This window comes from Sorex fumeus, unplaced genomic scaffold (genome assembly GCF_029834395.1).
Source record: "Sorex fumeus unplaced genomic scaffold, SorFum_2.1 ptg000226l, whole genome shotgun sequence".
In the NCBI taxonomy this organism is placed as follows: Eukaryota; Metazoa; Chordata; class Mammalia; order Eulipotyphla; family Soricidae; genus Sorex; species Sorex fumeus.
The window spans coordinates 444,692-472,631 of record NW_026606283.1 but is presented as its reverse complement, the minus strand read 5'-3'; the positions used below and the strand labels follow the sequence as shown (position 1 = coordinate 472,631).

Sequence of the window (27,940 nt, the reverse complement as noted above, 5' to 3'; positions counted from 1 at the left end):
AGGCAAATGCTGTGTTATTGCTGTGCTATCGCTCCAGATCCTTGAGATGTCATTGTTAAGGGGAAAGATTTGTATTTATGTGTAGCTGGAAAACAGAAATTAAAAATAGGATTCCCCCACTCCGCACACAGCCACATAGCTCTCTCATGTGCTTTTGTGTCTTTGCAAATGCTTTTTCCTCGGAGAGGCTTACTCAGCTCAAGCCCATCTGAGTGACCGCTATAACAGAGCATGCTAATAGTCAAAAGAAAATAGTAATTTTAGCATAGTGGTAGTTTGTATGCTTAAAACTATTTCAATCTTTCCTGTATGAAGCTTTTTAGTAGCTGCTCAGGCAAGTAACAATAGCACAGCGGGTAGGGCGTTCGCCTTACAAGCGGCCAACATGGCCGACCCGGGTTCGATTCCTCCGCCCCTCTCGGAGAGCCTGGCAAGCTACCGAGAGTATTCGATATGCCAGATACAGTAACAACAAAGTCTCCAATGGGGACGTTACTGGGCCTGCTCGAGCAAATCGACGATCAACGGGAGAGCCTTTACCTAATGTGGAGAGTGCAAAGGGGGTCAGTAGGATGGTGTGAATGATACTGATGGTGTGGTGAGATGTCAAGCTTACCTTTCCCAGCCTCTGTTTTATTGTAAATCACAGTATCTGAGTCAGGAGCTTGGCAAATCCTCTTACAAAAGAGCTGCAATAAAACTTGATGTACAGTGATGAGGCACGCGGGGCCTCACAGGATGGGGGTGGAGCCAGCCCTTTCCTCCCCATCCCAATGAGACCCCGAGTCGCCTCCCATGAATGACTCTTTCTGGCTCCTGATCAAGCTGCTTAACGGCCATGATCCCAGAGACTCAGGAACAAATCTCGGAACCCAGCAGGTTGGCAGAAATCCCTGCAGATTTAATTGTTAAAACTTCAGAATTCCAAAATCGCGCGGCCACTACTGCAGCCTCGCAACACCATGTTCTTCATAACCAGCAATAGAAAACAAATTGTCTACTGTTGCCTTTTCAGCAGATCTGAGTGTTGGGGTAAAATCCCAAATAATAATGGTGGGTCTCGTGTCGAAATATTGATTGTGATCAAAGTAGAGAGAGAGAGTAATGTGGAAATCATCTGCCCCACAGATAGGGGGAGGGTGTGGGATGGGGGGATACTGGGGTTGTTGGGGGTGGAGAATGGGCACTGGTGAAGGTACGGGTGTTTCATTGTATGACCGAGACTTACACCCGAAAGCTTTGTAACGGCTCTCATGGTGATTCAATAAATAAAATTATAAAAAATGGAAAAAAAGTAAGGTCGAGTTCATGCACAATTCAATCAGCTAAGCTAGTGGCTGAATAAATAGCAGTACTCTTACATTTAAAAAAAAACTTGATATAATTATTAAACAGCCAGTTCAGTTGTACTTGAGAAAGTAATCAAAATCGTTTTTTAAAAAAATGTAGATTCTGGGTCTGGAGCAACAGTGGGTAGGGTGTTTGCCTTGCATGTGGCCGACCCGGGTTCGATTCCCAGCATCCCATATGGTCCCCCGAGCACCATCAGGAATAATTACTGAGTGCAAAGCTAGGAGTAACTCCTGAGTACTGCCAGGTGTGACCGAAAAAAAAAAAAGGAGATTCATTTACTAAAAAACCCTTACTCTTTTTTTTTTTAATTAGTGAAACACCATGAGGTACAGTTATAGACTTACAAATTTTTGTGCTTGGGTTTCAGTTATACAATGATCGAGTACCCATCCCTCCACCAGTGCCCATCCTCCACCACCACGGGTCCCAGCATCCCCCCCCCGCCCCCCCTCCCCATCCCACCCTGCCTCTGTGTCAGTGCATTCCCTTTTGTTCTCTCGCTCTCCTTTTGGGTCCTGTGGCTTGCAAGAGAGGCATTGAGTGGCAATCATGTTTGGTCTATAGTCTGTCTACTCAGCCAGTCTCTGTGGTGTGAAATGATATCTCTTTGTTGTTTTGATCTGCATCTCCCTGATGGTTAGTGATGAAGAGCATTTTCTCATGTGTCTTTTTGCCATTCGGATTTCTTCTTTGCGAAAGTTTCTGTTCATTTCCTCGCCCCATTTTTTGATGGGGTTGGGTGTTTTCTTCTTGTGGAGCTCAACTAGTGCCTTGTATATCCTTGTTATCAACCCCTTATCAGATGTGTATTTGGCGAATATCCTTTCCCATTCTGTAGGCTGTCTTTGTATTTTGGTCACTGTTTCAAAAGACCCTTACTCTTGGGCCAGAGCAGTCTGTGGTGCTTTAGCCCTTGAGGGTGCTCTCATTACACATTACCCCCCTGGCTTAGTAACTTGCAATTTTACTGTGGCGAAACATGCTGTGAAAAATAATTGCTTTGCTTGCGGAAAGGGGTTCACTTGGTTCGGAGCAAATGTAAAAAAAGCCACGTTTCTGGCCCGTTGTTGGGAACAGTAGTCATTTCTGTGGTAAAAGAGACAGTGTGGGAAGACCAGTGTTGCAAATAGCCGGAGGTTTTGTAACTCTTGCTCAGGAAAGCTGCCAATTGGCGAGAATTTTAGCAAGGAGCTCTAAGGAATGAGTGGGTCTTTTCCCGACCTTCCTATCTCTGGCGCCGGGCCCAGAAGACTGTGTTCATGTACAAGATGTACACGCAGGAGAGATCAGAGAGGACTAGTTACTCACCCATGTTGGCCCGGAGGCCAACATTCTTCCATGCCTATGAATAGAGGCTTATTTCCAGAATTCTGTCTCCTGAAAGTTTTTTCTTCTTTCCTCTCTATTATATGGAGAAAATCTGTGTTCCAGGAAGTTTATTGCAGCCTGATTCTCCACAGCCAAACCTTCAGGTCCCCCCCCACCCCCGGCAGCAGTGGCAACTCCTAAGCTCCAGCCTGGGATATCGTGTCTCCTCCTCACCGGCCTTCTGCCTTCTGCCCTTGTTCCTACACCTTTAGTCTGCTGTAAATCAGCCATCCTTTTGGAATCTGTCAGGTCACATTGCTTCTTCCCTTGAAGTTCTATGGTGGCCTCTTAGTTCATTTAGTTTCTTCAATTTCTTTCTTTTTTTTTTTGTGATTTTTTCTTTCCTTTTTTGGATCACATCCAGCGATGCTCAGGGGTAACTTCTGGCTTTGCGCTCAGGAAATACTCCTGGCGGTGCTTGGGGGACCATATGGGACATTTGGGATGCTGGGGATTGAACCTGGGTCGGCAGCGTGCAAGGCAAACACCCTACCCACTGACCCACTGTACTATTGTCCAGCCCCAGTTTCTTCAATTTCTTAACCACATAAGTTTGTTCTGAGACCCTTAGCTCTCAGATTTTTTTTAAATATTCATTGCTTTAATTTCTTCTGACTTTTTGCCTTACAGGTTCCGTGTTTTTTCCCTTTTGCAGTTCTTTTTCTGCCAAGTTCCCCCAAGTTCTGTCCTCCCAAAATCCTACATGCTTTTTTTCCTCCTCTCCAGTCTTTCCTCAGACATCACCTTCTCAATGAGATCTTGTCTGCTCAGAAAAAAATGTGAATATGTAGAATAGTAAGTGAATGAGATAAAAGCAATACCAGATATTGAAGTAATAAGTGAATTATTTTCCTTTATAATGCTTGAAAATGATTCAGTACTAATAAAGGCCAGAAAAGTGACATTTCTGGAATTGTGCTTGAAAATAAGAAAACATACATAAAATTTAAAATTCTGCACTCTCACCTCTGTCTAAGTAAGACCAAGTCATCATATTTTCCTTCGTATTAAATTTCAATTCTGTTAACAGTTTTTCAATATTCGAGATGTCATCTTGTCTTTTGAAGATTTATTTGCTATAACCTATATTAAAAAAAACCATGAAGATCAGAGTTGAAATAGTTTCTTTTATAGATCAGGCATTTCATACATTTTCAATACACCTTATTATTAGTTCTGTAATTGACATTTCTGTCATCGTGAACATCAAAAGTTAGAGCTGGAGGTGGCATAGAAATGTTTTCCTGCTGCGGGGAATTGGAGTATTCTTTTATTTAATTATTTTAAACAATTTGCCTGTCAAAGCAAAAGTGGAAGTTCAAGTCTCTCTAAATTGTCTTGCCTTAGTCTGTAATTTAACTAAAATGGGATACAGATTTAAAAGGACTAAAATTACGCTTAATTTTCTGGGAAAGATCTAAAGTAAAATGAATTAAGGTATCTGCATATTTTTCAAATGCCATTGCAAAAATGAAGTGTGTTAAGGAGCATTAATTTGAATGCTAGGAATCTTAGCAAAAGTTAAGTCTATCATTGCAGCATTTCAGCATTATTTTTAAATAACCTATCACCTTTACAGACTCTATACGTTCTAAATTGCTATTGAAACTTGAGGTGTACTTGGTTTTGCTTCTTCTGGATTTCAAACTTTTCTATTTATTAACCTCACACTGCTAGTTAATTACTGATGACATGAACAGTTACCAGAAGAAACTATTTGTAGACAACAGATGGCAAGTACAATGTGATTTCCTTTGAAACACTTGTAAAAGACCAGATTCAAGTGGTGTTATGTAAGTTTAATTCTTGGATGGAGTCTTTACTTTTATGTAATTTTCATTTTTTTCTACTTTGATTGGTTAAGATGCTATCTAAAAGTTTCCCCCTTAATTTAAGTAATTGTTAGTGTTTAATAATGCTTATTTACTGTCATCCCTCTCTTCTCTTCATTGTTGTTATTGCAGTTATGGGGTGCTCTGAGTTAAGTTCATTGTGTGTTGCGTGTCATTTTTAGTGCTCCCTCACATAGCTGTGGTGCTTAACGAGGGCAGTACTCCTTTCGTTTGGTGCATGCCAGGAACTGCACTCTTTAGGTGGGTGCTCACACACCATCTGGTCACTGGGGTGCTCATACAAGTGTTCACTGGGGACTGCACTTCCTATCTGTGGTGCTGACCCATGTAAAAAATTTTTTTAATTGAATTTAGCATAGGTTTACAAAGAGAGTTCATATTTCACGGTACAGTGTCACCACTCGGTGCCCACCACCAAAGTTTCTATCAGTCCAACATGGAGCATTGGATGCTTGGAGCCCACTCCCCTCCTTTCCTTGGTGATCACAGTTCTGTAGAGTCCCACTGTTTGTTTTGTTGAACACTTCCTCTTTTTTTTGCATTGTTTCTTAATTATCAGATATGAGTGAGGTAATCTGATACTTGTCCTCTTTCTTATTATACCTTCTGCCCAAATACTAGGTTATACCTTTTTTTTTTCCCTTTTGGGTCACACCCAGTGATGCTCAGGGGTTACTCCTGGCTCTGCACTCAGGAATTACTCCTGGCGGTGCTTGGGGGACCATATGGGATGCTGGAAATCAAACCCGCGTCGGCTGCATACAAGGCAAACGTCCTACCCACTATGCTATTGCTCTAGCCCCAAGGTCATACCATTTTTGTTATTCTTGCTCTGAATTTTCTTTAGAACAATTACTTGAAATCATATTAAATTGTTAGTATTTTTGGAGGGAGGGTTGGGGGTAGGAAGGAAACCCAATGATTTTGGTAGAGGGACGCTGATACTGTTGGCCTGAAATTGCTACAGCAGTTGTGACCTCAGTGTGCGTGTCTGTTGGCAAGCTTGGGGAAGCAGATATCTGAGGAAGACCCTAAGGAGGAAAGTGGTATTTGTTGGGTACTTTTAATACAGTCTATCACATTGAAGAGATTTTTGGTAACATCTGTCATTAAAATATTTAAATTTGAGAACCCAGCAACACCTCTTTAACCTAGACATTATGTATTTGCACGCAGATTGTACTCAAATGCTAGTTGGACTTGGTTTACTGAACTATCTCATTTGTAGTTCTGGAAACTGAGTCCCTGAGATTAAGCAACAGAGTCAGACCAGAAGTTAGGCCCCTGGTGACTTCAATACTGCTTTTTAAATTTAATTTTTTATTATTTTTAATAGATTTTTAAAATTGAGTCAACTGTGAGATAGACCCTTATAAAGCTGCACATGATTAGGTTTTATTTATACAGTGTTTCAACACTTATCCCTCCACCAGTGCACATTTCCCAGCACTAGTGTCCCCAGTTTCCCTGCCATTACTCCCTCTCCCCCCTCTATGGCAGGCACTTTCTCTCTCTCTCTCTCTCTCTCTCTCTCCCCCCCTCTCCCCCCTCCCCCTGTTCTCTTGGGCATTATGGTTTACCCAAATCACACATTTATCATGTATGTCCCTTTACCTACATGTCACCCTCAGTTCTTGTCTGGCATAATCATTTCCAACTATTATTATCCTAGGAGCACCTTCTATATCTTACCTATCGTCCGCCCCCCCCCCCCCCACACACACCTGTGGTAGATTCCAACCATTGGTCGGTCCTCCTACTGGTTTTCCCTGGCCTTGGGTATTTAGTCTTCTACTATTTTCTTAAAATATACCACAAATGAATGTATTCTGTATCTGTCCCTCTTATTCTGACTCATTTCACTGAGTATGGTACTCTCCATATCCATCCATTTTAGGCAAATTTCATGACTTCATTTCTCTTCACAGTTGCATAGTGTTCCATTGTGTAAATATGCCATAGTTTCTTTATCCATTTGTCTGTTCTTGGGCACTCAGGTTGTTTCTAGATTCTGACTATTGTGAATAGTCCTGCCATGAACATAGGAGTGCAGATGGTATTTCTGCCATTTTTGGGCCTCTAGAGTATATTCCAAGAAGTGGTATCACTGGGTCAAATGGGAGCTCATCAATATTACTTTCTGTATAGGCCAGAAAGGTACTTCTTACAGGGAGTAGGAAAACATGTGCCTTGCATGTGGCAACTCTGATTCAATCCCTGGCACCACATATGGTCAACCCAATACCTTCAGAAGTGATCCTGAGCACAGAGTAAACCTGAGGAAGCCCTGAGCACCACTAAGTGTGGTGTCCCCTTCCCCCCCCCCCCCCAAAAAAAAACAAGAAAAAAATCCTATTCGTTGCTTTCTGTGAGCAGTTGACTTCTTTAGCTGAAGCAAGACTGGAAGTGTAGTAACTTTGCGAGAAGATTAATGAAGTAATTCTCTTTAGCAGCAGTTAGTATCTAGAAGGGAAGAGCTTAATTTTTTTAGTTGGGGAAATTATGGATCCTGTCAAGTAGGGATGTGATGTTCTAATGATTTGAAAATGGCAGTGGGAATTGAGTGGCTCAGATCTGTTATAACTGCAGGAAGAAAGCTGAACTTTCTGAAAACTTGGTGCTAAAAATATCTTACTGCCTTGAATCTCTGGACTGGAGTAAATGTTTGTGAAATGTATGTCAGCAGAACTACAAATAAAGTACTGTTAATGTTTTTATTATACTGTAAATAGAGATAGGCAAATTATTAAATAAAATTACAAGTCGTACCCATTTAAGCACATTAAAATTTTTTAAGTAGCATTTAAAAAATTGAAATTTGACTTTAATTATTAGAACTTTAATTTGTCCTGTCTCCTTGTAAATCCCCAAGCAAATATTAGATCAGATAAATAAGGGTATTTGATTTTTCATGTCATTTTAGAATTGCCCTTTTATAACCTGCTTAATAGTCTTTGTAATTGCTTCTTTCTGCATAACCTTTATGACTCTTTTGGGCTAGAAATTCTTACTGTTTCTACCATTCACAAGCTTTGCTCTCTTCTGCTTACCCTTCCTTTTCAGATTACTTTTATCCACCTTTTTAAAACATTAATTAGATTGTGTCTGTAATAAAGAAGACATGGCATTAAATACTTATGATCAGATCCTGTTCTGTCTTGTAACTAGGGATGGAAAGAGGCATGCATAAAATAATTACAAGATAACAGAGGTACTGATACTTACGAGGTACTGATACTTAGAAAAAGATAGATTAAATTCCAGTGGTTAGAGTTGGGATACCATTTGAAGAGAGGTCTTCAATAATCCAGTACCAAAGATCATTCCCAAAAAGGGGGGCGGTACCGGCTCATCCTTCACGCCCTACCGAGGTCACGAGTTGCCCCACAGAGCGGCTCTCTGGCACAGCCATAACACCAGACGCACAGAAACCAATCTCGTAATTATCTGGCTCTTTGCAGAAATCGAAAATCGCAGCCGTGTGACATTATATGATTCTCATAACCAGCTATAGAAAACAAAGTATTTCACAATGCCTTTTCAGCAATTCTGATTGTTGGGGGGTGGGGGAAATTCTAAACAATAATGGTGCATCTTTCGTCGAAATGATGAATGTAATCAATGTAGAGAAGAGTTAAGTAGAAATCACCTGCCTCACAGGCATTGGGAGGGGTGGCAGGGGGGTATATCGGGGTTCTTGGTGGTGAAAAATGAGTACTGGTGAAGGGAAAGGTGTTTGATCATTGTATGACCGAGACTTAAACCGGAAAGCTTAGTAACTTTTCCCACAGAGATTCAATAAATAAATATAAGAAGAAAAATAAATAAATAAATAAAATTATGGGGAAAAAAAGGTAAGATGGTGTTCATGCCCAATTCAATCAGCTAATCAGTGACTGTATAAATAGCAGTACTCCTACATTAAAAAAAAGATCATTCCCAAAGAAGATCTCTGATGAACATATTTATTATTATCATTATTATTAAGTTTGCTTTTTGGGTCATACCTGTTGATGCTCAGGGGCTACACCTGGCTCTGCACTCACGAGTTGCACCTCACGGTGCTCGGGGGACTATATGGGATGCTGGAGATTGAACCCAGGTTGGCTGTGTGTAAGGCCAACGCCCTACCCAATGCACCATTTCTCAGGCCTCTGTTGAATATTTAAAAAAATTTTAATTTAAGGTGCTGTGATTTACAGTGCTGTTAATGATAGGGTTTTATGCATAACACATTCCAGCATCTCCCTCCACCATTGTCCTCCCTTCCTTCCCCTACTCTTTCCTTCCCCTGGTAAGCTTCCCACTGAAACTAGTTCTCAGTTTCTCTTACCTTTGGGCATTTGTTATTTCCCTACTTGGTTTCTCTATCGAATATCGAATACACAACGGATAGCTTGCCAGGCTCTTCCGTGCGGGCAGAATACTCTCGGTAGCTTGCCAGTCTTTCCGAGAGGGATAGAGGCTTTTGGGGCGAACTCTAATCACCCTTGAAGGTGTTACCATATTTGAACCCTATCAAATACGGTACGACAATTCCGGAAGATGGGTATTTAGTGTCTTATGATGTGTCCGGAAAGCATCCTGAAGTGTGGCGACGGCTGGGTAGTGTAAGTAGTGGTTTCTCTACATCTCACATGTGGAGAGATTGTTCTGGTTCTGTCCCTCTCATTCTGATTAATTTTACTCTAAAGGATTTTGTTTGTTTTTGGCCATACCTTGCTTGAGCTCAGGGGTTACTCCTGGAAGAACTCAGGGGACCATATGTCCTACCAGGGATCAAACCCAGGATATCTCATGTAAAGACTTATGAGATAAATTGCTCATCTAGCATAGGAAAAGAAATATCTCAGTGAGATACTTTCTAAACATTTTATTAGTAAGTGTTGTATATGCAATCCTTTGCTCATTTCTTCTTTGTCTTGCTTTTGGAGAACATTAAAGCTTAGTTTTAAATTTGTTGTGGGTTTCTTTAGCTTAGGTGTTCTGATCTGAGGTATCTTTATCTGGAACCCCACTACAACCTTTGACCTCCTACTTCTAGGAAGTAGGAACTATTTTGCTCTGTTTGCATATCCATTTCATATTTTCTACTATACTATGGATTCCTTAAAGGCAGGAACTGTGTATAGATTTCTTATATCTAACAAACACTGTCCTCCCGTTGTTCATCGATTTGCTCGAGCGGGCCCAGTAACGTCTCCATTTTGAGACTCGTTACTGTGTTTGGCATATCGAATATGTCACGGGTAGCTCTCTTAATAATGTTTCTCAATATATTAAGAAGACATACTATAATTTATTGATTTCTTTCTGTAGATGAGGTACTTATAAAGCATTCTCTCAGATGGCTGTTTTTCAGAGCTATTGACAGTGTTGTATTTGCAAGTTAATTTCTTCAGAACTTTACGTAACTACCTTTTTCTAATCAGTTTTCAGCTCAGGACTCAACTGTTAGCTGCCTTAGTTTTCCTTATCCATGTCAAGCTAGGTGCTAGCTAAATTGAATCCTTTCTCTCCCTCCTCGGTAATTCCCCGTCTCCCCTTCACCACCACCCAGAAGTCTTCCCTTGTACATAGAAGCAGTTTGACCACTATTCATTTCATTACTTTTATTTTCATTTTTTTTATTGAATCAGTGTGAGATAGAGCCTTACAGAATTGTTTGTGATTGTGTTTCAGTCATGCAGTGTTCCAGCGCCCATCCCTCTATCAGTGTAATTTCCCAGCACCAGTGTCCCTAGTTTCTTCCCACTCGTCAAGCCACTCCCCACCCCAGCCTACCTCCATGGCAGCCACCTCTTTTCTTTCTCTCTCTCTTTCTCTCTCTCTCTCTCTCACTTTAGTCATCATGGCTTGTGATACAGATGCCGAAAGAGTTTGACCACTTTTGTTGGTACTTAGAACACACCACTATAAAAGACTTTCTTATAACTATGTTTTTTTTTATTCATTTCTCTCACCTTCTAGAGTGTGCTTTCTTGAGGGGCAGATGGTATTTAATTCTTTTTTTCGAGTTTACATTGCTTGTGTGTGGCAAGTGTTAAGTAAATATTTGTTTAATGAATGGAAATATATTTGAAATGGTACTTTCAGACAAGAACAGCATATTTTTGTTTTAAAAATCTGTTAATGGACGTTAGGTGGTGTGTACATTAGTGAGCAGAAAATAGCATAGCAGGCTTCAGACTCAGAGAAGAGTTTGCTTTCAAGGTTGGAATCTTGGGTGATTTCGGGAAACTTAGATTTCAGGAGAGTACCAGCCATTCCCTAACTGATACAGGAGTCTCAGCCTGTATGTATCTCTTTGAACTAGCAATATGGTTTATGCTGAACTCCTTTTTTCTTTCGGAGTTTGTGCTAGGCACATATCCCTATTCGATATGCCAAACACAGTAACAAGTCTCATAATGGAGACGTTACTGGGCCCGCTCGAGCAAATCGATGAACAATGGGAGGACAGTGACAGTGACAGTGACATATCCGTGTCAAAGAAATACATGGAAAAGAAATACATAGAAAAGTGATTTAAGTGAAAGAAAAATGGGCAGAAAGTTAAAATGCATTTTCAAAAGCTGAAATGTAAAATACAAATTATAAATAGATTGTAGTTGTCATTAGTATTCCAGAAAATAGTAAAATGTAGCACACACACAAGAATGTACTTATGAATAAGAAGCAATATAATGTTGCTAATTGTCCTTCACGTAAGGTATATTTGCTGCCCTGGTTCTCTTGAGTATGGTTGACAGGTTTCAGTGATTAGTGATTCATTTTTATTAATCACTTAGGCTTAGCAACCTCAGGAATTATACATAAGATACCTGTAATTAGATTTAGAATGACAGTGATGATTTACTTGGAGGGAAATCGTACAGTTTGTGGTCTTGAATCTTCTCTCATAATAAATCATATTTTGACAGTGGGAAATACTATAACATCTCATAATTGAAGGGTGACCTTTTATGATTTATATTTGAATATCATATAGAACACATACATTGTAACTTTCACGTGTAAGAAATGAAAGATTATATTCAAGTATTGTGGTTATTGTTTTTATGTTCAAAATGATGCTGTTTATTACTAAACAACTAAATCACTTTTGCAAATGGTTGTACACTTCTATTCTAAGTGACAGGTATCATGACACGTTTACAGACCATCCTCCATTAAGTTTTGCATGATTAACGAAGTTTTGTTTTTTTCTTTCCAGTGTATCTAACAGAATTTATAACTTGAGCTTGCCTGCATTATTTTCAGCAAGGATGTATTTGAAAAGAATAAAATGGAAAAATCTCTGAAAATCCTCAGTAGTCATAGTTTACATGTGCTTGCTTTCCAGCTTTTAACTTTATTAGTACTTCTGTTGAATAGAAAAAATGAGATTTTTGTGCTAATTTGCCCTGATTTTATATTTACTTTATGCATAGCAATTTTAATTCCTACAAGTACTTCATAAAATCGATGCCATTATTATTCCTGCTTTAGAAACTGGCAGCAATAACACAGAAGTTACTTGGCCAGGAAGTAATTAGAGCCAGTGAATGGTGGAACTAGGTATCCACTCAGGCACTTTGGCTCCAGGCTTCATGTGTTGTGAATGACTGAATGAATCTGGTTCCCAATTACCCAGATATGCACACAGAGGCTCATAGACTAACAGTCACGGATTTTAAAGCATTCATTTGTATTATAGTTGTTAAGAAATTTTCTTTCTCCTCTTACTTATATATACTTCTACTCCAACTATTTATGAAACATTTAACTCTTCATATCTAAGTATTAATCTAGGCACTGGGAGCATAAAAATAAAACTCTCTGGGCTGGGATGTAACTCATGTGGTAGAACACATACCTTGTATGTGGGGCCTTGGGTTTGATATATGGTGCTGGGTGGCCCCCCGCAAAGTATCACAAGCAGTGGACTCTGCAACAATAACTTCCAAAAAGGCCTCATGGCCAAGAAAGTCAGGAGTGTGATGAGGAAAGATGTGGAGGGAAACAGATGATTATAATATGTACGGCTTAATAGAATATCCTAGAGGGGGAACACTTGGTCAGCTAGAGAGAAATGCCTGACATAAATCTTGTGATGTAATAATGCTAGAGAGTAATGACTCTTGTGATGTCAAAATTGCTCACCCAGAAGGTATTCTAGCTTTTTATAATTTGTCCATCTTGCCTCCTCCCCTCTTAAACCTTTGTAGAATGGTTTATAGTTGCTTTTTCAAAACCCAAGCTACCCTTTTACATGTATGGTTCCATTTTCTCTTCTCTGTGCTTTATCATTTACTGCTTGTACCTCTTCGTGTTCTGTTCTTTGGTCTTCAGAGTCTCACTTTATTCTTTTATCCTGTCTAGTTTATGTTTTTACTTTTTTTTTCCCTCACGGTGATTGTAATGAAATAATGTCATTTGTTGTATTTAATACTAGTCATTTTTCTTGCTCTATAATCTAAATAGCGTAATACAGTGCTGGTTTTGTTTTTGTTTCTTCAGAAAGTGATAATGAGCTCTCAAGCGGCACAGGAGATGTGTCTAAGGATTGTCCTGAGAAGATCCTGTATTCTTGGGGAGAATTGCTAGGAAGATGGTAAACTTACATTTTGCTTATTAAACATTTTTGTTAACATATTTTCTGATTAGTTTTATTAAGCTTATCCTATATGTACCTGCATAAGTATTTTAATATACTAAAAAATTTTATGGCTATTCATTATGTCTTTTAACCAGTATACTCTTATTATACTTATGTCTGGAAGATGTATTTATTAGTTTATTCAGATATAAAGTTGTTCAGAATAGTCAGTTTTGTTTTACTGACCCCCTCAGATAAAAATTCATTCAAGTAGTCCCTAAGTTTGTTACTGATAAAAAAGGGTATAGAATTTTCTTATTTCATGATTGATTATAAACTCAGCCTCTTATTTTGTTTAGTTTTAAAATTTTATTTTAATAAAGTTGTTCACAATAATTGTTTACATTCAACATTTCAACACTAATCTCACCACCATTACTCCTTCCCACCACCATTATTTCAAATTTTCCCACCACCACCCAAGGCACATGATAAAGAATTTATTTTGTATTGCTTCTTATAAATAGTATGAGATGTCATGCGGGTGCAAAAGTGACCACACACTCCTGGAATTCTAATTATTTTTAAAAATATTTGGGGTCCAGAGGCTTCTCTGCGGTGTACTGCTCTCTTGCAAGATTCATTTGTGAACCTCTGAATCATGGACGCCCTACCCTCTGCGTTCGCCTTGCACGCAGCCAACAGGGCCGACCCGAGTTCGATTCCTCCGCCCCTCTCGGAGAGCCCGGCAAGCTACCGAGAGTATTCGATATGCCAGACACAGTAACAACAAAGTCTCCAATGGAGACGTTACTGGGCCCGCTCGAGCAAATCGACGATCAACGGGAGGGCCTTTACTTACTTTACTTACTTACTTAATATACTGTCCGTATTCTGGGAAATATACTGGTGGAGGGATAGGTGTTGGAATACCATATGACTGAAATTCAATCATGAACAGCTTTGTAATGGTCTATCTCATAGTGATTCCAATAAAAAATGTTTAAATATATATATGTATACTGTCCATAATAGCAAGAGTTAAGGGACTATGGCTTATTTTTTTGTTTCCTCAGGCAAAATAATCTTAGCGCACGACCAAAAGGGCTCTCCACTCTGGTGAGGAGTGGGGTCCCTGAAGCATTGAGGGCAGAGGTGTGGCAGTTATTAGCAAATTGCCATGACAACCAGGCAATGCTGGATAAATACCGACTTCTCATCACAAAGGTAGGAATTGCTTTTCATATTTTTATGGGACAACATTTTAAACTCAGTTTTCTGCAGCACATCATAAATACTTTGGATTTCTTTTAAAAACCAAAAATGGTATGACTGCCCTGCAGTGAGTGAATCTGCCTTTTGTGTTGTACACTTGTTGCATTGTGGGGAGCAGCACCTGAGGTCATCTCCGCTTCCTTTTCCCTTGGCTTTCATTTTGTTCTTTCAAATAACTTAATATAACTATTCTCCAAGGCAGAAGATGTTTATTTTTCAAAGATTTTCTGACTCTCAATCTTGTATGAGATTCATATGCTTGTGCCCAGTATAATTGTACTTTCATGAGATTTGCTTGAAGTGGAAAGGCCCCCCTTTGCCTCTGTACTCCTTACCCTTGCATGATGTACAGCTGTCAGGATCTGACTCCTTCAGGAGCCCTGAAATGGAAAGTCCCCCTTACACTTCTGTGATGTGCAACTGCCAGGATCTTACTCTGTCAGGAGTCTCTGAGTCAGGAGTTGGTTCTTTTGCTTAGACCCAAACAGCTAATTGTAGGACATAGGAAAGGAAATCCTCTTTCCCAGGTTTCTTACATGTCAGTTTCTCCCTTCTTTATCTATTCTTAAGTCATAGATGTAAAAAAAACCACGTTACTAACAAAACCATATCAAAAGAGGTTTTTGGTGACAGACTTTGTTCAAGACATATCACTTTTTTGGGGTTTTGATTTTGTTTCCGGGTCATAATCAGCAGTGCTCAGGGATTACTCCTGGCTCTGCTCTCAGGACTCACTCATGGTAGGGCTTAGGGGACCATATGGGATGCCAAAGATCGAACCTGGGTCAGCTGCATGCAAGGCAAAGCACCCTACCTGCTGTATTTTTGATTGGGCCCCAGATATATATCACTTTTATCTCCCCAACCCCCCCTTTCTCTTCCTTCCTCCTTTGCCTTTTCCTACAAATATTTTCTGAGTACTCAGTATATTTAGTCACTGCTAAATTCAGTTTTAAAAAAAATCTTTACAGTTTTTCATGATGATTCATTGATGAAAATTCACATTTTTTAAATTGAGGCCTGAAATGAGCAAGTTTTATTTGCATTTTTCAGTTGCATACACAAAAGGCTTTTAAACTACACTGATAGTTTCTGTGCTGTGGTGTTGATATCTCACTAGATTCTTTGACCCATGGCACTTGACCCTTTGGAGTGACCTCAGGTGTGCCTTGAGTTTTTGGAACCGTAATAGTGGTACCACACTCATATTCACTTTAAGAACATTGCCATTTTCTGGCAGGTACTAGACAAAGTATACTTAATTCCCGTAGAGAGGGAGGAGTACTATAAAAAGATACGTGTTTCTCAATGCCTCTTTGGCTGATCACAGCGCCCAGGAGGAGAGAGAGAACAGGGGGGAATGCCCTGCCACAGTGGCGGGGGGGAGGGGGGAATGGGAGGATAGGGGGGAGGGATATTATCCTGGTGGTGGAAAATGGGCACTGGTGGAGGGATGGGTATTTGATCGTGGTATGACCGAGATCCAAGCACAAAAATTTGTAAATCTACAACTGTACCTCATGGTGTTTCACTAATAAAAAAGAAAAAAAAAAAGATACGTGTTTGGCACAGGAGAACGACTCAATCCGTGGGGAGTTCTCGTCCCACAAAGGCGCACAAACCTGATTCTATTGCTGGCTCAGCAAAAAGATCACGGTCATAGGACAGTAAATGTAAAGATATTAAAAAATAAACACGACTGTATCCTTTTGGATAGAATCCAGTAATATATAATAATGTTCTGATAATGGATGACAAAGGTATTGCTTTTGGAAACAAATGGATGACATGCAGGAGGACTTTTGGAATAGTTGTCACTTTAAACATGATTTTTGTCACTAAACACATGCATGTGTTATTAAAAAAAAATTCTTTAAATCTTAACGGTCCAGTGTCAGACATTTCAGTCTATTTAAAACTTGGATAAAAAGTTGCAGAGTGTCGAAAGTAGACTATGGACTGAACATATTTGCCACTCAATGCCTCTTTTGCAGACCACAACACCCAAAAGGAGAGAGAGAACACAGGGGATTGCCCTGCCACAGAGACGGGGGGATGGGGGGATGGGGGTGGGAGGGATATTATCCATGGTGGTGGAAAATGGGCACTGGTGGAGGGATGGGTATCTGATCATTGTATAATTGAAACCAAAGCACAAAAAATTGTAAATCTACAACTTTAAAAAAAATAAAATAAAATAAAGGGAAAAAAAAAGTTGCAGAGAATTTGGGACCAGTTATTAAAAAATATAATAGCTGATATAAGCATACTTTGAGAAAATGGGTAGTTTCCAGTCAAATTTCAACAAAATAATTGATGGCTGTGAATACGAAAGTAAGGCCTCTCTACTTGGGTCTGTGTGAGACGTGTTTGTATATAGAATGATTACAATCATGAATCAGGAAACTGATTGCAAACAAGTTTTCAAGTGATCTCATGAGCTGCTAAACAAATGTTAAAAACTAAGGACACATTATGTAGGATTCTATATATGAAATGTTCAGAACAGTAAATCCTTAGAGACAGAGAGTAGGCTGGAAATGGGCTAGGAACTGGGAGTAACTGCTGACATTTTGTTGTTTCTTTTTGGGGTGATGTCAGTGTTCTGAAATTAGTGACGATAGTTGCATGACCTTGTGAAATACTAAACAGTACTGAATTATACTTCAAAACAGTGAATTTTATGTTCCGTAAAATTTATTTCAATAGGAAAATTATACACAACTAAAAATGCTTATTGAGGTAATTTTGATTTATAAGGCTGTATATTTATTATGAGTACATTTCATGTCCCTTCAAAATACTTAATGACATCACACCTGTCAGCAAAAATACAAATCTCCCTCCATCACTGTCCTCTACACCTTTTCAGTCTCTCTTCGCCCTTCCTCTGGCAACCTCAGTTCTAAGATTTGTTTTCTTTTGGTTTTGTCTATTCCTTTGTTCTCCTTTCTAACATTTCATTTGCATTTTACTTTTACAATGTGTGTATTAGCATAATAACACTGTATATAATACAATTAATGGAAAGTGCACATATGTTAAAAGTTTATGCTCAGTGACACTTTAAAAGTTAGTCATTGCTTATTGGTTTACAGTACTACAGACTCAGGAGGCGTAGCTTAAAACCTCTATATGTATAGAATTCATGGCACCTGATATCAAAGAGACCCTCTACCTATATTTGATTTGCTAACTTCGTTATGCCACTTACCAGTCATTGCTTCCGAGGCAGGGCTATCACAGTAATATTTCCTCAGGAGACTCCAGATGCTAGTGGACAATGGACCATAGCTATTTTATTCCTTACAGATATACCATGCCTGGCATAGGATCTGACATAAACTGGGTAATAAGTGCAATTTGCTTTTGTTCTTCTTAGGAAGGATCCAAAGTCATTTGTTGTTTTATTCATATAGGCATTTACTTATTCTGATTTTCTCCACTTTCTAAAATAAATCTTTACACTATGTTAGGATGTACTTAACACTAGTCAAGTATGAAGCACCTTTTTCCCCCCAAGGACTTACCTTGTTGGAGAGCTACAGCAGTGGGTTCGTTTGAGCAGCAGGTCCTGCTTGTATTAGCCTCTGTTGTTTTTGCCAGGGCATCAGTAGAAATGACTGCCTAGGAAGAATGACTGGCTTAGAGACTTTTCAACGGATGGTGGGGCATGTAAATTATGTCACCCTGGACTTAGTAGGTCAAGGCAGGAGTATAGTATTGAACAGAAGGAGTGCTGGGATTACAAAATGAGAAATTATACTCTGGTCTTCTTAATATTTCTGACTGGTAGGAAATGACTATAAAGTGCTAGAGGTTTAAAAAGAGTGAAAATCTTGAGACCAGATTCATATGATCATGAGTTTGGTCAGACAGGGGGACCCTGTCAGAGGAACTGTTACATCTATGGCTGTCACTCCTACAGAAACAAGGAGACATTGGGGCTTCTACCCTGAGAACTCAATTTTAATTATTGGCTCAAGGAACCGTGGATAGTCATCACATACTCACATGTTGTGAGTCGTTTGGTATAGAGAGTTTTTATTTTAAGGGAACTTGAATTTTGTAGAACTTTACAGAACCTTGTGTGTTTTTTCAGTAATTACTTGGCATGTGTGATATCTTTTGTCAAGTCTTTAGATTACTGCTTTATATAATTTCATTGCAAATCTATACCATCAGATTAAACTTGCATCACCATCTATGTAATATTAGACTATTCTCCTGTGCTTTTTAAATTTAATTTAATTTTATACAGTTATTCACAGTGATTCATTATATTTAATATTCAAACACCAATCCCACCACCATTGCACCTTCCCACCCCCAAAAGAGGAAAGTGTGTGAAGATTGTTTTATTTCATCCTGGAGCCATTAAGCCCTTGAAGAAGAGATCACAGACATATTTGTTAAACCCAATCAAATGTGTGCTACTCTTGGTACAGAAATGGTATAGAGTATGAGAGGCTGCAAATGCAGCCACAAGCTCCAGGAATTCTAAAATTTAGAATTATGATTATAGAGCAGATTCACTCATGGGTGAGGCCTATGTTGCTCTCTTCCAGGAGATTTATTTCTGAGTCTCTGGATCTTGGCTGTTGATGAGATTATATGGTGCAGTTTGTGAGTGTGACTTGGGAAATGGTGGAAGGAGGCCCAGTCCCACTTGGGCTTGGAGATCTCAGTCACGGGTCCCACAGCCCTGTGCTTTTTAAGGAGTGATTTAATTGATAACAAATCCTTCTATTTGATTAAAAGTCAAAATGAACTTTGATTGTTAACTTTTCAGAAATAATGTCATCATGAACCCTTTCCCACACCACTTGAAAGATTGCATTTTCCGAATGAATCTTAACCTTCAAGAAGTGTATCTATATCTTCACACACACACACACACACACACACACACACACACACACACACACACATACACACACACACAAATTCTTTATTTCTGTATTTTGGGTGGTGACCAGTGTTCCCAGGTCACTCCCTGAGAAACTTGGCTGATGGTCTGGGCTTGATGGTTCATGACTGGCTCTACTGGTGTGGAATTACTCCTGCCTGGTATTGCTGGGGTCCACCAGAGTCACACTGGGTGGTGATGAGTAGTGTTGGCATGGCGTGCTGGAGATCAGATCCAGGGCCTGGTACTTCTAGGCATGTGATTCCACCCCACTGAGCTATCTTTCTTGCTTCCACTACTTCTTTTTAAAGGATTTAAGTGCTAGTCTGAGAATTACTTGGATTGGATTTTCATCATCTCTTAATTTGGAGTGATAGCACAGAGGCTAGGTAAGCACCTTGCAAGCGGCCGGCCGGGCTGAGCTGGGTTCAATTCCTCCGCCCCTCTTGGGGAGCCCGGCAAGCTACCGAGAGTATCTCTGGGGAGCCCAGCAAGCTACCGAGAGTATCTCTGGGGAACCCGGCAAGCTACCGAGAGTATCTCGGCCACACGGCAAAGCCTGGCAAGCTATCCGTGTCATATTCAATATGCCAAACACAGTCACAACAAGTCTCACAATGGAGATGTTACTGGGCCTGCTTGAGCAACTCGATGAACAACAGAAGGACAGTGCTACAGTGCTCATATTTGTGATCTAATGGCATAACCCCAATTTTTTAAACTGAAATTTTTATCTTCTCAAATTATTATTATTATTTTTATTATTGGGCTGGAGCGATAGCACAGCGGTAGGGCGTTTGCCTTGCACGCAGCCAACATGGCCGGCCCAAGTTCGATTCCTCCGCCCCTCTCGGAGAGCCCGGCAAGCTACCGAGAGTATCTCGCCCGCACGGCAGAGCCTGGCAAGCTCCCCGTGACGTATTTGATATGCCAGACACAGTAACAACAAAATCTCCAATGGAGACGTTACTGGGCCCGCTCGAGCAAATCGATGAACAACAAGAGGGCCTTTACCTTTACCTTACCTTATTTTTATTATTATTATCTTTTTGAGTCACACCCAGTAATGCTTAGGGTTTACTCCTGGCTCAGCACTTAGGATTCACTCCTGACGGTGCTCAGGGGACCCTATGGGATGCTGGGGATTGAACCCAGGTTGGCTGCATGCAAGGCAAGCACCCTACTTCCTGTACTATCATTCTGACCTTCATCTTTTTCCTAAAAACAGGGATAATATATAGTACCCACTGAGATTGTTGTTAACTGAAATTATATCTGGCACATAATAAGCGTTCAAGGTTTACTTCTGCCAACATAATATTACACTATGAAATGATATAATAATAATGGATATTGGTGTCCTAATCTATTTCTGCTTTAAATGTGTGAGAAAATTTATACTAATGTAATTTTCACAGGGGCATATGATATGCATAACAGTTGATGGGGTTGAGAAAAAATTTTTAGATATGAAGTGTCAGATTTGTATATTCTGGGTTTTTTAAGTTTGTTTCTGACTGGTAAATATCAATGAATAGTTGAATCCTAATCTTGTCGTGACTATATGAATTATTTTAGTGATTATGCATATTCAGGTGCATCAGAGAGATAAATAACATTTTCTAAAAAAATTGATTCCTAATGACTGATGTAATCAAGACTGCCAGTCAGGCATTAATCTCATTTACTTATTAATTTACTAATTCATACAGTAACTCTTGATTGAACATTTTTGATAGGCTCTTGGTGGTTTCTAGAGCGTGGCAGATGAAGAGTGTGCTCCTAGTGGCCACAGCTATGGGGAACCCAGACCTTCTGACTGAGATAGCAAGTATGTGAGGACACAGCTATAGTAGGCATCACTCAGTGGTTTTGGAATGCAAATGAGATGGTGACTGTTCAGGTGATCTGGGGAAGCCTTCCCAGAAAAGAAGCTGCCTAAGCAGAACAGAGAAATGGTGCAGTTTAGCTTAGGAGGTGAGTCAGCTGTTGGCTAGTGATTTCCTTTGGAATCTTAGGGAGCTTCAGCATGCTTTTTCCTCCCCCCACACTGGCCCAGACTGGGCCATCCACGGACTAACACTTATCTCCTGGTTAAATGGGAGGAGTGGATTGCAAGTCAGTTCTGGTAGAAAAGATAATAATATGGAATGGAAAACCTCAGAAGATGTTATGTTGAAGTGGCGTCATTGGAGAAGAGTTGAGAGGCCGGGGATTGGTTCAGTAGTAAGGCATGCCCATGCCTAGCGTCAACCCCTAGCACCACATACAAACATTACATTTTTGTTTCAAGTCTCTGTGGTAGGGTTTAAATGTGTACTAATAATAATTAAAAAAAACCAGTAAGCTGAAAAAATACTATTGATTGGCCAGATACTTGGTGATAGAAATTTGCGTAGAAGGCTGTTTCATGAACGACAGTGAGCACGGGCTAGTACCCTGTCGAGCACAAAGGGAGGGTTGCAACCATGACAGTGGTAGTTGGCTACCGATTCTTTTTTGGAAGGAATCAAAAACAGTCACAGGAGCAGTCTTCTTTAAGGACTTGCTTAGTTGCCTGCTTGCTTGAGCATCGCACAGCTAGTTAGAACTTCACTGTTTGTTCTTGTCAGGTTGCTGACATTGCTCAGACTCAAGTTCGTCTTCTCTCTGTTCTTCGGGGTGTTATTTGGCAGATGGCTTTTTATAAAACATGTCACCAAAGAAAAATTTTTATTCTATTTTGGTGGAATGTACTGTAGTTAAAATTACTGGACATTCACGGGAGGAAATGTTTAAATTTTGTCCTTCTTGTATAACTTAGTGAACATTTAATTGAGAAATCTAACTGTGGTATCAGTTTTTATTATTAATTTAGTTTTCACTATTATTATTAGTTTTATTATTAGTTTTATTATTAATTTAGTTTTTATTATTAATTTAGTTTTCACAAAACACAGTATGTCACTTAACCAGGTAAAACTTTGCTTTTTTTTTTTTTACTATAAAAGTAGTAAAGGCCCTCCCGTTGATCATCGATTTGCTCGAGTGGGCCCAGTAACGTCTCCATTGGAGACTTTGTTGTTACTGTGTCTGGCATATCGAATACGTCATGGGGAGCTTGCCAGGCTCTGCCGTGCGGGCGAGATACTCTCGGTAGCTTGCTGGGCTCTCCGAGAGGGGCGGAGGAATCGAACTCGGGTCGGCCATGTTGGCTGCGTGCAGGGCAAATGCCCTACCGCTGTGCTATCGCTCCAGCCCTTAAAAAAAAATTCCAAGTATGAGTTAAATAACACTTAACACTAGATTTCATTGGGAGGCAGGGAATTGCTTACTTACTGCTACTTTGTGCTGTCATCATTTTGTCTAGTTATAGGAAATTAATTTTGTTGTTGTTGTTGAGAGAACGGATTTATTCCAGGTTGGTATTTATCACTGGTAGCTATAAAACCTCTTGAACTGGTGGTACACTACTGATGTAGCCTTAAAAATGATAGTTTTCTAAATGAACAAAATTTAATAAGGCTATCAAAGGAGAGTAAAGAATACTCAAGCTGAATTAAGGTTTTTTTAAAAAGTTTTTAAAAACTGGATATCCATGAGATAGACCATTACAAAGCTGTTCATAATTGGGTTTCAGTCATTCAGTGATCCGGCACTCATCCCTCCACTAGTGCACATTTCCCACTACCAATGTCCCCAGTATCCCCATTACCATCCCCCACCCCTCACCCCCCCCACCCCCAGCCTCCCTCTATGGGAGGCACTTTCCTTCTTTCCCTCTTTCTCCTTTTCCTCTCTAGCATTGTGGTTTGCAATACAGGTGCTAAGAGGTCATGGTGTTTGTTCAGGCATTTGGAATTTTTATTGGGACGGTGAGGCTGGGGTAGCTTTTCAATTGGGTGACCACTTTGGGTGTGGATGTGAATGCCAAGGCTTCCGGAAGCACAGGGAGGTGGTGGCGGTAGCCCATCCTAACCCAGAGAAAGCCTGGAGATAGCAGTCACAAAACCCACATACCAAAATTTTCAGCAGGTTATGTCTTGGAGTCCATGGAGTCAGGCTGGGGATATGGTGGTGATTTTGGATTGTGGAAGCAAGTGGCTGCCAGGGGCTCTGCTTGGGTGGGCACAGACCAACCCTCCCCACTCTGATTTACACTGGTCTGTTCAGCCATGTGCAGCATCTGAGATTAGCTGTGGCTTTTGATCTCTTTTGACATTTATTTATGGGTCTCTGAAGCAAGGCCAGTAGGAGAGCTTACAGGGTGGTACTGGAGTTGGTTTGTGGGGGGGGGGCAGTGCTTCCATGAGTATTGGGAAGTTGGGGGGGGAGGTAGCCAATCCCAACTCCAAGAAAGCCTGGAGATTTCAATCACAAAACCCCCGCCCCCCGCATACCAGAATTTTCAACAGATTATATCTTGGTGAGGTCCGTCCTGAGACGGTGGAGACAGGCCAGAGGTATGGCAGTGATTTTGGATTGTGGAAGCAAGCAGCTTCTGGGGGCTCTGGAGAGCCCTGAGCAGCACTGGGTACCACAGGTCAGCCCTGGCATCTTTTGGCACAAGCAGCACCAGATTCTCTGGCCCTCATGTTGGCCTGCCAGCCCAGTTGGCTGAGAATTGCTGGAAAGGGCCCCTGGACCTTCTGAGGTTTGAGATTTCCCCCAGAAAGAGTGATTTTTGTTTTTGTTTTTATAGTTCTGGGTATTTCAGCCAGGGTCTCGACTTTACTGCTGAGCTGCATCCCAGGCTCTGAAATATATATATGTATATATATGCAGAATGCTTTAAATTATAGACCAGGGAGCTGAAGAGACAGTACAGCAGGTAGGGTGCTTGCCTCGCATGCAACTGACCTGGGTTCAATTCCCAGAACCGTGTATGGTCACCTGAGCACAGAACCAGGAGTAAGCCCTGAGCACCATTGGGTGTGGCCCAGTAACAAAACAAATGACATAGATCAGAGCAAATGAATTGAAGTCTCATTTTTAGTCACATTTCATTAAATCTTTGTTGTAAGATACAGTATTTTTTTAAAACTATGGCATATATCACTTAATCACTTAATCACTTAATCCCCGTTATTCATCGATTTATTCGAGCGGGTGCCAGTAACGTCTCCATTCATCCCGGTTGCGTGCTAGCGTAGCCCAATGGTATCTGTTCGTTTTAGGAACATGTAGAGCCTCAAACTGATCATTTAGGGTCTTGACGAAGAAGTCTGACCATCTTATAGGTGGGCGTCCACGTGATCTTTTGATGTCTCGTGGAATCCAATCAGTAATGGCTCTAGTCCAGCGGTTGTCTGTAAACCTCATTACGTGGCATATATATACGTGTTTATATACACCAAAATATGACCTATGCATATATATTTATGTGTGTATATGTATATCTGTATTTCAAACCAATTTTCTAGTTTCTGCTCAATTTTCTACTAAATAAAAAAATAATAAATGGTATGACAAACACCTTGAAGTAAATTCAAGGCTAGTAAAAGACTTAGAAAAAAATTTTTTGGGGGGTTAGATTTCTCAGTTTTCTTCAAGAAGATACTAGATAATCATCTTGGGGATAGTATTCATAATACAGATGTTTTCTCAGACCTTAAAACTTCATTCCTTATACTGGATTTTGATTTAGTTGAGTGTTTCGAACTAAGTATTCTATTTAATTTAGTATTTCAGTTTTAGGAGAAATGTTATGCCACAATGACTTATTATAATTATCTAATTTCTTCGTTTAAATTTAATCTTTTCTTGAATTCATAATTTTATCAGTAATGCTTCTATTAAGCACACAAGATAATTCAATTTTTTTAGCATGCACTATTATTCCCAATGAATGATGAATAGACTAGGTAAAAGTTGTTCAAAACTTTTTTTTATTCCTACATTTGAATATTATGAGTATGCATACTTTATTCTGTAAGAGAACACTGCTTGGTACTAATGTCAGATTAATTCAATCACTTCTACCCTTTAAAACGCTGATCTCTGACATGTTTGTGCAAACTACCTAATCTTTTAATAGATGACTAAGTTTTTGAAGACAGCTTCATGAAGATTCTACCTTTATACCTGCAAAAATGATGTGACAGGAACAATTCCATTGAACTCTTTCAATTTTCTGTACTTGTTTGGAAAAATATGATAGCAAGTTTTAATTGAAAGCTTATGTAATTTTTCTGTCTAGTTGATATTTAGATGTTCAGAGTAAGGGACCATCTCTTCATCCAAATCATTACATTTATGTTTCTGTACACTTTCTTTCCTGATTTTCAAGGACCTCACTCCAGTCTTTACTCTGAAGAGTTTCAGAACTCAAGGATGTGCGGGGATCATAGCAGCTGTTTTTCCAGAATTTGTGCCTCACTTAATCATATAGATGCTCTTTCAATCAAAAGTTAAAGTGTTCTTATTATATGCTGTTTTAAAAAAAATCAGTATTTTCTTAGTAATTAATACCAGTTCCTGCAGTCAGGTATTGAAAAAAATTCCCCTCGATAATCTGCATAAACTTTTTTTTTTCCTTGTGGGACTGATGACATTTCTCTCAATGCTGGCTATAATTTTTCTGACTCATTTCAGTGTGCCAAGGTCCATTCTCCTATAAAGAGAAGTAGATCGCACTTGCTCCTAGGGAAAGGCTGATTCATAGGTGATGCCATGAGGAGAATCATTGTCCCAGTGGCCCGGTGGAGGCTTGCATGAAGTGATCTGGGACTAATTAATAAGGAAGCACCTGCAATTAAAAAGGAAACTGCTCATCAACTGCTTGCTCAGGCTGTTTCACAGAAACTGTAGACTTAGCTGCTTTGCGCTCAGTTTCTTGCAGCGTTCTCAGACTGCTCAAGGTCCTGTGGAAAGAGGTAATTCAAGGATTTCTGTCAGATTTGCCCTGATAAAAACGGACATTTAACGGACTAATTTTCATAAATTTACATTTAAAAAATTGGATATTTTGAGTATTTCCCAGGCAACAGAGTTGTTTCTTATTCCATCATTTTGGGTTAGTTGGGTTATATCGAGAGAAAAGAAAAGCCCTTTAATTAATTTTAAATATAATATCATGGAGGCTAGTAATTTAACAGAGAGTTTAAGATTAGTGGAGGGCAATTTTTTCTCTTTGGAAATCATTGACAATGTAGCTAGAAAGCTGTTGTGACCAGTGGCCCTCTTGGAAATCCTGACCAGTGCCTTTGACACAGAAATTAGTGATACATACTGAAAATTCCTTCTTAGGAATCACTCTTAATAACAAAATGATTTTAGTCATTGTTCATAATATATTTGGTTATTGACATAGACATACTAACGAATCTCAAATATACTACTTAATTAATCTAAATTGTTGAATTAGAGAATATTCGATTGTTACTAATTTACGGGAGTACTTTTTATTCTTTTAATTTATAATTTATTTTTGCCATTTAAAATTCTTTTCCAATTTTCCCCTTACGCTTTATATAAACTCTGTGGTTTGCAAAGATGATGATTTGTTACAGGCATTCAATATGTGTGAGTACTTTTTCAGCAACTCTCAGCATTCAAGACATGTAGTATAGTTATTAATGCTCAGAAAGATTTATGGATGACTTTAAATTTTTCCTTTCTGGATTAGGTTTCATTGGATCTGAAGGCTATAATTTGAGGGAGGGAGCTCTTTAAGAAGGAGAATTTTGCCGATGATGAATGTCTGCCATCATAGTCTGAGAAAGTACTTTGTACTTCCCCCCCAAATTGTTGTCAAGGAATTATTGTAGTACTCTTTTTTGTCAGGTTCTAAACTCAAAGGTGTAAGAATTTAGTTACAAGGCACACGTACATAACAATGACAAGGTCTAAAGCTCGACCGTATTCTGTTTCTTTTCTGTATTGCTCATTGGTCTTTGCTTGCCTGTCGGTAGCTACAGCGAAGTAGAAGGTACCCTTGATAGCTCACTTTTTTCCATATCATCATTAGAGTGAATAGAACCTTGTTGGAAGCAATTAATACTTCGTTGCATAAAACATTCTAATCTTATTGGCAATATTTCCTGATGTCTTTTGGATACTTAAAAAATTTCCTTCTGAAAAATATGCAGTGAGTAAAAATGGCATTTTTTACTACCTAAATATGAAGTCCTGTTTCTGAATTGCTTGTACTTTGAATTAGAAATCAACTCATGAAAAAATATCAAAGTCTTGTGGATCAAAGGAACTATGTAAATGCAAAGTGATTTTTGTGGGAGGAAAATTCATTAAAGATATTCATATTTAATACTATTTTCTAGAGCCATTTTGTTTTGTTCTTTTGGCGACACACCCAGCAGTGCTCAGAGTTCCCCCTTGCTTTCCACTCTAGAGTCATTTCTGTCAGGCTCTATCATATGAGATGCCAACAGTTGAACCCAGTTTGGCCATGTGCAGGACAGTTATTCTACCCGGTGTTCTATCTCTTCAGCCCTCTGTAACCATTCTGGGCTCTTCTGAAGGTCTCTTTCGTATCTTTACCACCTCCATTCTTCTTCCCTTCTCACCTTACCTCTCTAGGGTAGAGTATTAATTCTCTAAGAGCTGTATTCTGTCTTTTGCCAACTCCTCGAATCTAATTTTGGGGCAACTTCTGTAGGTAAT

At 39.6% G+C, this 27,940-nt stretch overlaps 1 protein-coding gene across 2 annotated transcripts in view; it reads left to right on the top strand.

The window, feature by feature from the left end:
- Positions 1–27,940, top strand: part of RABGAP1L (RAB GTPase activating protein 1 like) — a 393,084-nt gene that overhangs the window by 82,338 nt on the left and 282,806 nt on the right. For both annotated transcript variants that reach the window (XM_056108612.1, XM_056108613.1), the window contains exons 12-13: positions 13,077–13,170; positions 14,232–14,382. In XM_056108612.1, coding sequence (XP_055964587.1) covers positions 13,077–13,170; positions 14,232–14,382 — 245 coding nt within the window. The remainder of the gene's footprint in view (positions 1–13,076; positions 13,171–14,231; positions 14,383–27,940) is intronic.